Raw genomic sequence first — 14,317 nt, 5'->3', positions numbered from 1 at the left:
CTAAGATTGCGGGCGTGTGGCGCTTATCAGAAAGATGGAGCGACACTGTTCACAGCTCGTGTCGCGCAGCCGTGGATCTGCGTGCAGCGACAGCGTCAGAGGGACACCTAGCGGGGCGAGGGACAACGTCACTTTCTACACCTTCCACAGGACGGGGATCTTTGGGGTATTAGTCCTACGCTTCTAAGGCCATAATAGAGTAATTGGGGGTAGACCCTGCTATCTATCTTCATCCTGCTATCGGTCTAGGATTTGGCGCAAGTGTCGCGCAGCCGCGGATCTGCGTGTACCGACAGCGTCAGAGGGACACCTAGCGGGGGCGTGGGACAACGTCACTCTCTACCTTCGACAGGGCAGGGGTTCTACACTTCTAAGTACGAGGAACTAGGGGTTTATATCCTCACCTTTCACAGTGGCAATATCTAGGACAATAACGTGGCACTCCATAGAAAAATGGAGCGACACAGTTCACACGCTCGACTTACGTCAAAGGAACACCTAGCAAGGGCGACCTTCAACAGAAGGAGGAGGAGGAGGAGGACCGCATAGAGGAACTTGCTCAAGTATAGCGAAAAACAATAAAGGATATCCCATTGATTGGGGAAGCAGGTGGAAGTAGTTACATTATATCCGCGAAATACTTTTTTTGAGGACAGGAAAAGTGTATCTGGAGTCTGGACTACTGGATACTTAAAAAGTACACATAAAACACCTAGTCTACTTACTCCCTACCCTAGGAGATTTTAATCTTGGTATTCTTCTTCTAGCTGGTCAACTTCACAGTATTTAAGTGACTTTTCAACTTACATTTTTGAGATCCAGAGATGTGACCACACATGAAGTTTATAAAAAACTTTCTTCAAGTCACCAAGACAGGATAATACCTAATTTTAAAGGTTTTGCAGATTTCTAAATTACATAGTAATCTACTTATACATTTCTGAGAAAGACATACCTTCTATTATTACCAAACTCTCAAAAAGTTGACTTCACAATTTTAACTACAGCATTTTATGTTCTACCGTCAAAATACATTAGATAAATTGATATAATGGGCTAAACTAATATTCAACAATGTCTTTTTGAATCTAGCACGATACCAAGAATTCTGTACTGTATAATCTACTGGTTTTATCAATCTTACCGATTTGAAGTTGATCGCCAATCTTTTCTTTGGCTGAGATGAGTGTCGTGGTGAATCGGTCCCACTGTTCGTTGTCAGGCAGCAGGTCGTTCAACCACCCCATGTCTGGGAGGCCATCTTTCCATTCGGTGTATTTCTGGAAGAGGAAAGTTTAAAGTTTAGTGCATCAAATGCTAGCATGTTGTTTCTTATTTTGCAAGTGTATATTATTAGTTCGTTCGTTTGTTTCAGCCGAAAGACGTCCACTGCTGGACAAAGGCCTCCCCCAAGGATTTCCACGAAGACCGATCTTGCGCCGCTCGCATCCAGGCACCTAATTAATTATTAGTTAATTTGATTAAATATTAGGTAATTCGTAAATTATGAGACTACAAACATGATAAATGCTCAAAAGTGGCTCCTAATAGCCATGTTTCAGATCCCAAAGTTGAGGCAATTAAATTGTTGGGTATTAAGTATGACAAATGACGGTTATGTGTATCTTGCTATGCAAAGTAATTATGATGATTCTCTCTTTCATTCTTAAAAATTGTTTTGAAGAAGATTATATTTGTGTTATTTGTTAAAAGTGTAACGAACTAAACTAGCGCTACCTAGTGTCATAGCCTCTGTAACCTGTTTAAATATGGAAAAGAAATAAAATAAAAAACAGTCTGTTATCCGCCATTGTGTAGTTTCAATAGGTTATGGGCCCAGACCCGTTTTTATCAGTTTTTATCAAGTATTTTCGCAGTGTTCAGTAGTAAAATGTCAGGAAATTACTCAGTAAACGTTCCTAAACTGAAAGGGCGTGGGAATTACGACGACTGGGCATTTGCAGTTGAAAATTTTATGATCCTCGAAGGCGTCGATTTGTCTAGTAAAGAAGTGCTAGATGAACAGAATGACAGAAAAGCCAGAGCAAAGATGATCATGACCATCGATCCCACCCTTTACGTACACATTAAAGGGGAAAGTACAGTGCTGAAAGTGTGGAACAAATTGAAGTCACTGTTTGACGACTCCGGCTTCACACGCAAGATCAATCTACTGCGAAATCTGATCTCAATTCGCTTGGAGACGTGTGATTCCATGACTAGTTATGTTACACAGCTAGTAGAAACAGCACAGAAGCTAAAGGGGACTGGTTTCGATATCAGTGACGAGTGGGTAGGCTCTTTGCTGTTAGCGGGTCTCCCAGAGAAGTACAGTCCGATGATCATGGCGATCGAACACTCGGGGATGAAGCTGTGTGCTGATGCGATAAAGACGAAGCTTTTAGATATGGGCACGGATATTAAGGTAAAAACAGAAGGTGCATTCATTGCAAGAAATTCCTCAAAGCGACAAAGTCAAAATAAACAGCGATGGTGGAGTGCGCTTCAGGGCTAGACTGGTTGCCAAGGGTTTTACCCAGAAGAAGGGTGTCGACTTCACAGAGACTTTCTCACTGGTAGTGAGGTATTCCACTTTAAGACTTTTATTTGCCTTAAGTGTTCAATATGATTTCAAAATTAATCATCTCGATGTACCTACAGCATTTCTGAATGGTTATTTAAAAGAAAATGTCTATATGGAAATACCAGAGTGCTCAAATTTTGAAAATTGTGATAACAAAGTGTTAAAGCTAAATAGAGCAGTGTATGGCTTGAAACAGTCTGCCAGAGCCTGGTATATCAGAGTAGAGGAATGCTTGTTGAACTTAGGTTATAAAAAATCTGATCATGAGCCTTGTCTTTTTATGTTGTGTAATAATGATGTTAAAGTATTTATTGCATTATTTGTTGATGATTTTTTCATATTCTATAACTGTGAAAGTTCTTATGATCAGATGAAAAGTGAGTTAGTAAATAAATTTAAAATAAAAGATTTAGGTCAGGTAAAGCAATGTCTAGGAATGAGAGTTAAAGTTATGAAAGACTATAACTGTTGACCAGGAACAATATACTATAAACACAATTTTGAATAAGTTCAATATGTCAAATTGTTACACTTCAGACACACCTATGGAAGTGAATTTAAAGTTGGAAAAGGATGTTGATAGTTGTGAAAATAAATATCCATATCAACAGTTAGTAGGTAGCCTTATGTACTTATCTGTATTGACTAGACCTGACATAGCTTTTAGTGTAAGTTATTTAAGTCAGTTTAACAGTTGTTTTAATGAAACTCATTGGAAGCATTTAAAGAGATTGTTAAAGTATTTACAGAAAACTAAAAGTTATGGTTTGGTGTACAAGAAAAATAATTCATTATTGCATGGATTTGTAGATGCTGATTGGGCATCATGCACTTTAGACAGAAGGTCATATACTGGGTACTGTTTCATTATGTCTGGATGTGTTGTATCATATGAATCAAGAAAGCAGAGAACTGTCGCGCTTTCGAGTACAGAAGCCGAGTATATGGGGCTCTCCGAGTCTTGTAAAGAGGCTCTGTATTTGAAAAGTCTTTTATGTGAAATGTTTGGAACAATGTGTGATGTACCTATATGTTTGTATAGTGATAGTCAGAGTTCACTTAAGTTGGCTGTTAATCCTTTGTTTCATAGGCGCACAAAACATATCGTCACCGTCGTGGCAGAATTAAATAACTGACACTTTTGGCAAAAACCACTTTTTCCACTTTATGTATAGTAGAAAGTGTTACCTATATTTTGGTCTTACTCTCGTGGCAATATCTATGATATTTCCAAAGATATCTTCAGTTTAGTGAAACTATTGACCATAAATTACAACTCTGTTTGTTGTTGTTGATGAGCACCTTCATGCTGTATAACGTAGAGCTGGCTAGCTGGAACCGCTATGATAGAACTGTCATTTATATTCAAATGTGATGTTGTTTTTAGCTGTGTAATGGCTGTGCCGAACTCTCTATTGTAAATATTCTACGTGTGCTTTGATACCAATATATTTATTATGTTACTACCAACCACTGTGTTTATTGCTCTGTAGCAGACTTAATATATCCCTAACAAGGGTTATGGGCCCAGAGCCCCAGAGCAAAGTAACATTTTAAAATAGTTTGTCGTGAAAATAATTTCGTATAAAGTGACGTGAACAGAATGTCGAATGTACGTATTGAGTTATTGAGAAAAGACAACTATGATAGTTGGAAAGTGCAAGTAGAAGCCCTATTGATCAGAAATGATTTTTGGGAATATGTAAGTGGAGAAAAGTCAAAACCCACGGATGAGACATTATCAACAGCATGGGATTTTGCTGACAGAAAGGCAAGATCGGAGTTGATTTTGTCATTGGATCCGAGTGTTGTTCATCATGTGAAAAGATTGAAGACTGCACGAGAGGTTTGGCTGAAATTAGAGAGTCTGTTCGTATCACGTGGACCTGCGAAAAAAGCGACCCTGATGAAAAGGCTCATGCTACACAAGATGAGTGAGGATCAGAACGTATGCGAACATCTTGATTTATTTTTTGAAGCTGTCGATAAGTTAGAAGAAATGGACATCGTGATCCATGATGATCTTTTAGCGATTATGTTGCTGTATAGTTTACCAGCAAGCTATGAGAACTTCAGATGCGCCATTGAAAGTAGAGACGAGCTGCCAAAGCCTGAACAACTTAGGGTGAAAATTATCGAAGAATACAGTTCGAGAGGCAATACCCAAGTTGAGAGGATAGAAGGACCTATGTATATAAATAAACATCAGAAGAAGAATGGGACTGGACCTGAAACAAAATTTAAGTATAAATGTTTCAAATGTCATAACTTTGGACATAAGGCATCCGATTGCAAGAAAAAGAAGTCTTCTCAGGCTTCAGAACAGAAACCTTCAGAATCTAGTTGCGTTGAGTCGTGTTCGACTGTAGAACATGAAGCTTTAACTGTGTATCATGTTTCAGATAACTGTTTAGTTATTGATTCCAAGCGTCTTCATCAGGAATGGTTGTTTGATAGCGGTTGCAGCTCGCACATGTGTAACAACGCAAGCAGGTTTGATAAAATATTGCCAAGTAACCAACAATTGAAATTAGCCACTGATTCTTTGACAACCGTGCAAGGTAAGGGTACTGTCAAGATATTAGCATGTAACGATGATATTACGCGAAAAATCCAATTTGAAGATACGTTGTTAGTTCCTGATCTACGTAGTAACTTAATTTCGATTTCTAAACTTACTGATCGAGGTTGTATAGTCACTTTTAAACGTGATGTAGCATATGCAACTAAGGATGGTGAAGTTAAGTTGACTGCTGATCGTAGAGGTAATTTGTATTACCTGAGAGAGCAGGATGCTTCGGCATCTGTAGTATCAGATAAGGATGTGGATTTGTGTAGATGGCATGAGCGTATGGGACATTTGAATGCTAGGGATCTTATGAAAGTACTGAAGAAATCGGGTATAGACGCCACCAAGTCTGATACTGAATTGCGCGATTGTGATGTGTGTGCTAAGGGAAAGATGGTTGCGTTGCCTTTTGTGAAGTCCAGTCAGCCATGTGACGAAAAGTTAAAAATAATTTATTCTGATGTGGTAGGCCCAATGAGAGTTCAATCAAATGCGGGAAACAAATATTTTGTTACATTTATTGATGATTGTACTCGTTGGTGTGAAGTTTTTATGTTGAAAAATAAAAGTGACGTCTTGTCAAAGTTTAAAATATTTAAATGTCAGATCGAAAATTTGACAGGTAAACAAATAAAATATTTCCATTCCGATAATGGCAAGGAATTTGTGAATAGTGATTTTTCGAAATTTTTACAAGAAAATGGAATAAAAAGGAGGTTGACTACGCCGTATTCACCGCAGAGTAATGGAATTGCAGAACGGATGAATCGCACCTTACTGGAGAAGGCAAGATGTATGTTATTATCCTCTGGTCTACCAGCAAGTTTTTGGGCGGAAGCTATTGCAACCGCGTGTTATTTGCGTAACAGATGTCCGACTAGCAGCTTGAATGGAGAAATTCCATATGAAAAATTGTTTAATAAACCTGTAAATATTGGTTATTTCAGGACATTCGGTGCGAAAGTTCATGTTTTGGAAAAGGAGCCAGGAAAGGATAAGTTCGCAGCACGAAGTTCTCCCGGCATTTTTGTGGGCTACCCGGCTGAATCTGGTGGCTATAGGGTGTGGATATCCGAGAAAAGAAAAATAGTGGTGTCAAGAGACGTCAAGTTTCAGGAAGATAAGAAAACTGAAAGTGAAGTTTTGAAAGAACCATCTATTGAGCTGCAATGTGAACAAGATAGTGTTGATAAACGGAAGACTATCGAGTTTGAATTGTCCAACAGACAATGTAGTTCACACTTTAGTGATCAACCTTCGAATATTCAAGTTCCAATAGATCGATCTCAAGATGTACCGTTCAGAAACGAACTAAACACAGAAGATACGGAAGTTACTAGTACTACTGATAGAAATGAGACATTTGACTGGAATATCACTTTGAAAAGAGGCCCTGGAAGACCTAGGATTGAGAGAGGACACGTTGGGCGCCCCCGAAAAATCTTTAATATGGTTGAAGTTAGAGAAACAGAGAATAGTGACAGTGAGTCACAGGAAGAAGAATATGGTGACTGTGTTTATTTTGCTGGAGCCATTGAGACAACTTTGAAGGAAGCTTTGGGAAGTGATGAAAAAGTCAAATGGGAAGAAGCAATTTTATCAGAGTTAAGAAGTTTAGTGAAGAATGATACATGGAAAATAGTAAAGAAACCACCTGATCGAAATGTCATTGGATGTCGATATGTGTTAACAACGAAGGTAAATGTTGATTTAACAGAAAAGAAGAAGGCCAGGCTTGTCGCAAAAGGATATAGTCAACAACATGGTCTGGATTACTTCAAGACATTCGCCCCAGTTGCTAGGATAGCAACGGTTCGTCTATTGATTGCTTTAGCAGCTGAAATGGGCATGGACATAGATCAGATAGATATAAATACTGCTTATTTAAATGGAGATCTTGATGAGAATATTTATATGAGAATTCCAGAACTGCTGAAAGAAAGTTTAGAAAAGCTGATAAGCTTGGATGGCAGAAAAAGCGAAATAGGCAAAAGAGCTGTGAAAATGCTTGAGAATATGAAAGCAGGGGGTGACACCTGTCTTTTGAAGAAGTCGTTATATGGTCTCAAGCAAGCTGGAAGACAGTGGAATATGAAGCTGGACATGAAACTTAGAGAAATGGGTTTGAGACCAACAGTGAGTGAACCTTGTATGTATCATAAATGTGACAATAATGGAGCAGACCTATTTGTCGTTATCTATGTTGATGATATATTAATTGCTTCACGCAAGAGAGAAACCATAAATAAATTCAAGCAGGAACTGGCAAAGAGGTTTGAACTAAAGGACTTTGGCCAAGCAACCTTTTGTCTAGGGATCGACATAAAGAAAAATGGTAATGAATATCACATGTCACAGGAGAGATATGTAAAGACCATTTTGAAGAGATTTAACATGAAGGACTGTAGTCCTGTACAAACTCCAATGGAGATGGGAAAGATAGCTATGAGTGGCAAAGAGAAGGATGAAGGAGGAAAGTCTTTTCCGTTTCGAGAACTCATAGGGGCACTTATGTTCTTGAGCGTAGCGACTAGACCAGATATCGCGAACGCGACGGCAAAACTCGCACAATTTTCAGAGAATCCTCAGGAAACTCATTGGAGAGCTGCAAAGCGGATCCTTAGGTACCTAAAAGGTACGATTACTCAGGGTTTAACATTTAAACCGATGGGCAAGTGCATTCAAGGTTATGCGGATGCAGATTGGGGTAACTGTGAAACAGATAGACGATCTTTTACCGGCTATGTTTTCATTTTAGGCGGAGCAGGTATCTCATGGGCATCACAAAAGCAACGCATCGTTGCGACGTCGACTTGTGAGGCTGAATTTGTAAGTTTAGCGGAAGCTATGAAAGAAGCAGTGTATTTGAATGGCTTACTGAAGGAACTTGGTCTTCACCATTGGTCTAAGGTAAGCATGCATGCTGATAACTTGGCTGCTATCTGTCTAGCTGAAGATCACGGTGTTTATCACGCGAAAAGTAAGCACATCGACATTAGGCATTTCTTTATAAGGGATGTGCTGCGTGACAATAAGTCGATAACTTTAGAACATTTGGCAACTGAAAATATGCTGGCAGATATTTTCACCAAACCTTTGCCTCGTATAAGGCATCACTTGCTGAGTAAAGGGTTAGGGTTGCGCGTACTCTAGTGCCTTGTATAAAGCATGAGTTGAGGGGGTGTGTTGATGAGCACCTTCATGCTGTATAACGTAGAGCTGGCTAGCTGGAACCGCTATGATAGAACTGTCATTTATATTCAAATGTGATGTTGTTTTTAGCTGTGTAATGGCTGTGCCGAACTCTCTATTGTAAATATTCTACGTGTGCTTTGATACCAATATATTTATTATGTTACTACCAACCACTGTGTTTATTGCTCTGTAGCAGACTTAATATATCCCTAACAGTTGTAGAATTTACGTGGCAAAACTGAATAAGTGACTTTATTTAATTCTGCCACAACTCACTGCGAAACATTGCTTCAAAATACTTGTACTAAGAAAGTCAATAAGTGACTTTATTTAATTCTGCCACATCTCGATCCGAAACATTGCTTCAAAATACTCGTACAATTGTGTTTTTGATTTATTTCATTTTTGTAACATTACTTTAAATGTTACTTTTAATTTCAATATTCATTACTCAGATGTTGAATCTGGATAGTTACCTTCATCATCATCATCATTTCAGCCATATAGGACGTCCACTGTCGAACATAGGTCTCCCCCAATGATTTCCAATATGACCGGCGGTCTGCATCCAGTGCTTTCTTGCTACCTTTATGAAGTCCACGTTGTTCTTTCCGGTACGTGCCCTCCACTCCAGAACCTTGCTGCCCCATCGTCTGTCAGTTCTGCGTACTATGTGTCTTGTCTCTTGTACAGAAAAACCGAGCATAGCCCTCTTCAAAGCGCACGCTGTGCAACTTTGAGCTTATTTATAAGGCCTATAGTAAGAGGCCGCGTTCCCGAGCCGTATATCATCAGTGGTAACACATACAGATTGTAGATTTTCGTCTTTAGGCACTGAGATATTTTGGATGAAAGGATGTTGTGTAGTTTCCCGAACGCTCCCCAGCTGAGTTGGATTCGACCTCTTTCTCTACCTAGCTGAAACGTTTGTCCGAGGTAGACATACTTGTCAACAATCTCGAGATTCGAGCTCCTAACCGAAACTGGGTAGGACGCAACATAAACATTCGACAAAAGCTTCGTTTTTCCATGTTGTTCACCCGAAGGCCTACCTTTTGGGAGATTAAGGTCTTCGAGCATTATGCCGAGGTATTCCAATGACTTTGCCATGACCACACAATATCGTCGGCAAACCGAAGGTGAGTGATGTACTCGTCGTTGATGTTTATGCCGAATCCTTTCTATTCAAGGAGTTTGAAAGCGTCTTCCAATGCAGCGGTGAATAGTTTCGGAGATCCGGAGATATAACATCTCCCTCATGCCTCGCTGCAGAGGAATCGCTCTCGTACTCCACTCCTGTACTCGGACCAACATGGTGGCGTGTACAAGCAACTCAGCACCTCGATATGTACCGATACTTTTCAGAAACCGGCTTGTTCGGGAGGCTGGAAGTCATCGATCCTACGCGCGAGATCATTTGTGATAACTTTCGAAAACAGCTTGTAGACATGACTCAGAAGCGAGATTGGTCAGTAATTCTTCAGCAAGGTTTTATCCCCTTTCTTGAAAAAGAGTAGGTACCACCACGCTTCTGTTCCATGCCTCTGGCGTTGTTCCCTGGAGTAAGACGAAGTTAAATAGTCTCTGAAGGACTTGATCGATATTAAAGTTAATATCGATGTTCCACCCGAGTTCAGAAGCTCCGAGGTTATTCCGTCATCCCCCGTTGCCTTGTTGTTCTTTAGGTGTTTGAGAGCCATCCTAATCTCGTATACAGGGTGGAAACGATAAGTGATCTCATTCAATTATTTCTAAACTATACAAGATATCGAAAAACTGGTTACTGACCCTGAAAGTGCTTCACGAGCTCTATCCAACGGTACCAATAATAGGTTACAGAATTAACTGGATCTATCCGAAAATTAAATGTTGTAAGCTTCCATACTAAATGTATGCTAGCCAAACAATACTAGAAGTATTAATTTTTTTTATTAAATAATAAACACTTCAAATGAACTCGTAAATTGCATTCTTATTAAATATTCTTATAAAATTATTCTTGGAAAACATTGGTTTTAGCCTTTAATTGCTATAATATTATCAAGACATGAGTGCCGTGACTGTGGCTGTACTAAATGTATGGAAGCTGGAAACATTGAATTTTCGAATGGATGCAGTTTATTTTGTAACCTATTATCGGTACCGTTGGATAGAGCACGTGAAGCACTTTCAGGATCAGTAACCAGTTTTTTAATAACTTGTATAGTTTTTAATATTATGTGGTTTTACTAAATGTTTGGAAGCTAGAAACATTGAATTTTCGGATAGATCCAGTTTACTCTGTAACTTATTATTGGTACCGTTTGAAAGAGCTTGTGAAGCACTTTCAGAATCAGTAATCAGTTTTTCGATATCTTGTATAGTTTAGAAATAATCGAGTGAGATCACTTAACGTTTCCACCCTGTATATAGGCTGATAATGCTGATATCCACAATATCTTCGTCGAGGTATATAGCTGTCCATAAAACTTTTCAATCTCACCCAGAACCTCGGCTTTTGTTGACGTTACACTACCTTCCGCAGTCTTCAGCTTTGTCAGCTAGCTTCGCCCAATAGAGTAGTCTCGTGCAAACACTTTGGAGCCTTGGTTTCGCTCTATCGTCTCTTTAATACTATTTGTATTAAAGTTGCGAACATCATGTCGGAAGGACTTCCATATCTGTCTATTAAGCTGCCGATGTGCCTTAGCGTCAACGGAGATCTGCAGAGACATTGAACGTCGTTCTGCCATGACGTTGAGGGTAAGGGATCCCTATGGATCCCTAGGGAGAGATCCCTATTACAGTTTTATTGTTTTTGGATTATTTTAATTTTGATATTCATTTCAATGTTGGTTCTTTCAATTTAATTTCAATGTTATATGAATCTGATGTTGATAGTTACCATACCAATTTGTTAAACATTTATAAGTATTGAATAAGTAGGTATATTTTAGAATTATTTAACAATTTTACAGATTTTGACTAAAATCGCATCAACAAAACAAGTAAAATAAAATAAATAAGTCAACATTTAGGTCAATAAAAGTGTGGCAAAATTAAACAAGTGTACTTATTCAATGGAAATATTCGTTTTTGTAATACCTTGGTTGTGGTAAAACTAAATAAGTGACATACAAAAACTGAATAACTGCAACTTTTTTGTAAAATATGGTTGTGGCAAAACTAAATAATTACATTTTTATTTTTTTATTTAAAATAATACAAAGTAACATCATCGAAGAATATTGAATTAATAAAGGTAAATTTGCTGTATAAAATATCAAAAGACCGACAGTAAAATATTTTTACCCTTAAAAGTTATCGCCATTTTTAACGAAAAAAAATACAAAAACGTGAATATCTCGCAACTTTGGTTTTGTCAGTTATTTAATTCTGCCACGACGGTGACGATATAGAAGTGAGACATCATTTTGTAAGGCAATGTGTGCATGATAGTCAAGTCAAACTTGATTATGTTTCAACATCCAACATGCCAGCTGATTTGTTGACAAAGAGTCTTAGTGCTAATAAACATCATAAGTTTTTAGATTTAATGGGCATATCAGAAGTTTAAGATTGTTCCAAGGAATATTGTTCTGTTTTATGTTTTAGTTGGAATAGTATTATTATGGTTTAAGATCTTTATTTTAAGAATGTTGCTGTTTATTTTCCTAATAAATAAAATTAAAATTAATACACATTTTAATACCTTATTTAACGTCATCCCACCGCCTACAGCTCCACCGAGCAGCAAGTATCGTATCTTCAGCATGCCCCTCACGGCACGAGCCACCAGCATTCCGTACCGTCTGCGGGGAATCTGGATCGGGTCTAACGGTTTGTGCAACAACATGCTCCGGCCCGTCCATACTGAGAACGCTACGGCACGCTTGTCTACACATGACCAGGCCGTTGAACGTCTTAGAGATGATCTGGTGGCGGAAAATTTTGTCAATTTTTAAAAAAAGAAACAAACAGTGAAATTTATCGATGAAGCTTTTAAATGTTACAGTATTTTGTTACCACCATGCTGGGTGACTATCATTACTCTAGATCTTAAACTAACACGATAATTGCCGGGTTTTCATCATTTTTGTCTATTTAACAAACTAATATAACTTCAAATATTTTTATTCTGTTCCTTTGCCAAAAGCAAGCTAAGTTCAAAATTTGAAGAAAATTCATATATAGGCCATGAATATTATCGGTTCTTCAATAAGAATCGAACAAGGCTTCTTCCTTGCATCAGTTAACACTTCTACAATCAATGTAGCCAGGCATTAAATACGGTTTGGGAGTACAAATAGAAAATTATGGGCGACCAACATTGAAATCCTTTACCTCATTCGATTGTGCAGTATTCTTGACATTGTTTACGTAATTTCTTCAGCTACTTCCTAAGAAATATTGCATAAACATAACCAATAGGTGTTTTGAAGAAAATCTATTTTATAACCTCTACCGGTCCTTACAACAAAAATATAATCACGATGGACGAACTAGATATAGTAAAGTTAAAGTTTATTGAAAATATATTACACAATCAACATGTAAATCATTATAAATCACATCACATTTTCAAAATTCATGAATTAAGTTTTTCAAGAACATTTTCGATTATTTCATTTGACATTTGACAATTTTTGACGGACATATTTTGACAGATTGTGTAACTTGTGACTTTGTATTAAAAAAAAGTAAAAACTACCAAACAAACTACCATTTCTTTCAACAGTTTTTCTTGCTTGTGTCAATTTTATAAGTAGCGCAACGAGGGTTGGTTGAGGCCATCAAGCAAGACCAATCATCAACACAAGCGAAGAATTATTGTCGATAGACAAGTGCGCTCTGTTTTGCTTGCAGACATTTATTTATTCTGGAGTGGACACCTCGTTTTACTCTTATTTTCGTTTATATTTAATTTTTATTACTTCTTTAACGTTAGGAGTTAAAATCAAGAAGATTTTTATTATCAAGTGAAGATTATAGGTCGCGCGACGAAATTTTTCAGGCGAAATCGTTACTCACACTTACGCTAAAGCGGAACACAAATTCAGATTCAAATACACTATTGCAGTGGTTCCAAAGTTGTCTGGGCTACGACTCATCTAATACAAGTTCCCAAACTCGGGCGGGACCCACCTATAGGAAATTTAACTGTTACCAATATTACCTAAATAAAGGACTCGGATCGGTAGGGTGATGTGTCGTTCTACAGGTAGGCAGGGCCCATTCAATATTCGCTCACCACGACCCACCACTGGGTCGCGCTCGCGACCCATAGTTTGGAAAACCCTGCACTATTGGGTTGGAAGGAAGTGAGGTTTTTATTTGTTCAGCAGCTATCAATATCTTCTTCCTCAACTCTTTAATGGATGTCAGATGTCAGAGTAATATACACTAAGTCCTTCATACCTTTACAATCTAAATTCAATTTACAAATTAAAATAAAAATAAATGTACTACAGCTCTCTTAGGCTGATTTTTTTATTTTTAGGCGAGGAAAGTTGATAACTTATGAAGTTTGGATCAGTTATGCAACTAATTTAACGCCAATATCCATACGGTTTTTTTCTGACCAAATGTTATTACGTTACTTACGACTGATCATTTAATTACCTACTGATATTTTATTTACCTATACCTACCTAAAGGTTATCGTGTTTTTAGTAGCTAAATGTTTGATTGATTAAACACTCTTCTTACTAGACACTCAGTTACGGACATCCTGTATAAACCTTGCAACTTTTATTCAGTCAGTCCAATTCAGAAAATAAATTCTACCATTTAGTTCACTGTAGTAGTTTTCATCGCAGCTGATGAGCTCACCGCACCAAAAAAAAGTAAAACGTCAAAAAAATGTATTGAAATTTTCTGCTTGATACAGTTAATTTACGTAAAAAATAAGCTCCAAAAAAGTCGCCTCTATTGTAATTATAACTAGTGATACGAGAAACATTTCTGTGTGTTGTGATATATAATTAGTG

At 37.9% G+C, this 14,317-nt stretch overlaps 1 protein-coding gene across 1 annotated transcript in view; it reads right to left on the bottom strand.

The window, feature by feature from the left end:
- The window catches only part of LOC135084682 (dynamin-like 120 kDa protein, mitochondrial), a 60,825-nt gene extending 47,829 nt beyond the window's left edge, over positions 1-12,996 (bottom strand). The window contains exons 1-3 of the mRNA XM_063979453.1: positions 12,672-12,996; positions 12,040-12,262; positions 1,145-1,280 (exon numbers count right to left, since the gene is read on the bottom strand). Of these exons, the coding sequence (XP_063835523.1) occupies positions 1,145-1,280; positions 12,040-12,262; positions 12,672-12,700 (388 nt within the window). The 5' untranslated portion in view covers positions 12,701-12,996. The remainder of the gene's footprint in view (positions 1-1,144; positions 1,281-12,039; positions 12,263-12,671) is intronic.
- Between the last annotated feature and the right edge of the window lie 1,321 nt (positions 12,997-14,317).

This window comes from Ostrinia nubilalis, chromosome 26, assembly GCF_963855985.1.
Source record: "Ostrinia nubilalis chromosome 26, ilOstNubi1.1, whole genome shotgun sequence".
In the NCBI taxonomy this organism is placed as follows: domain Eukaryota; kingdom Metazoa; phylum Arthropoda; class Insecta; order Lepidoptera; family Crambidae; genus Ostrinia; species Ostrinia nubilalis.
The sequence above is the reverse complement of the archived record's forward strand: the minus strand, read 5'-3'. Positions and strand labels throughout refer to the sequence as shown.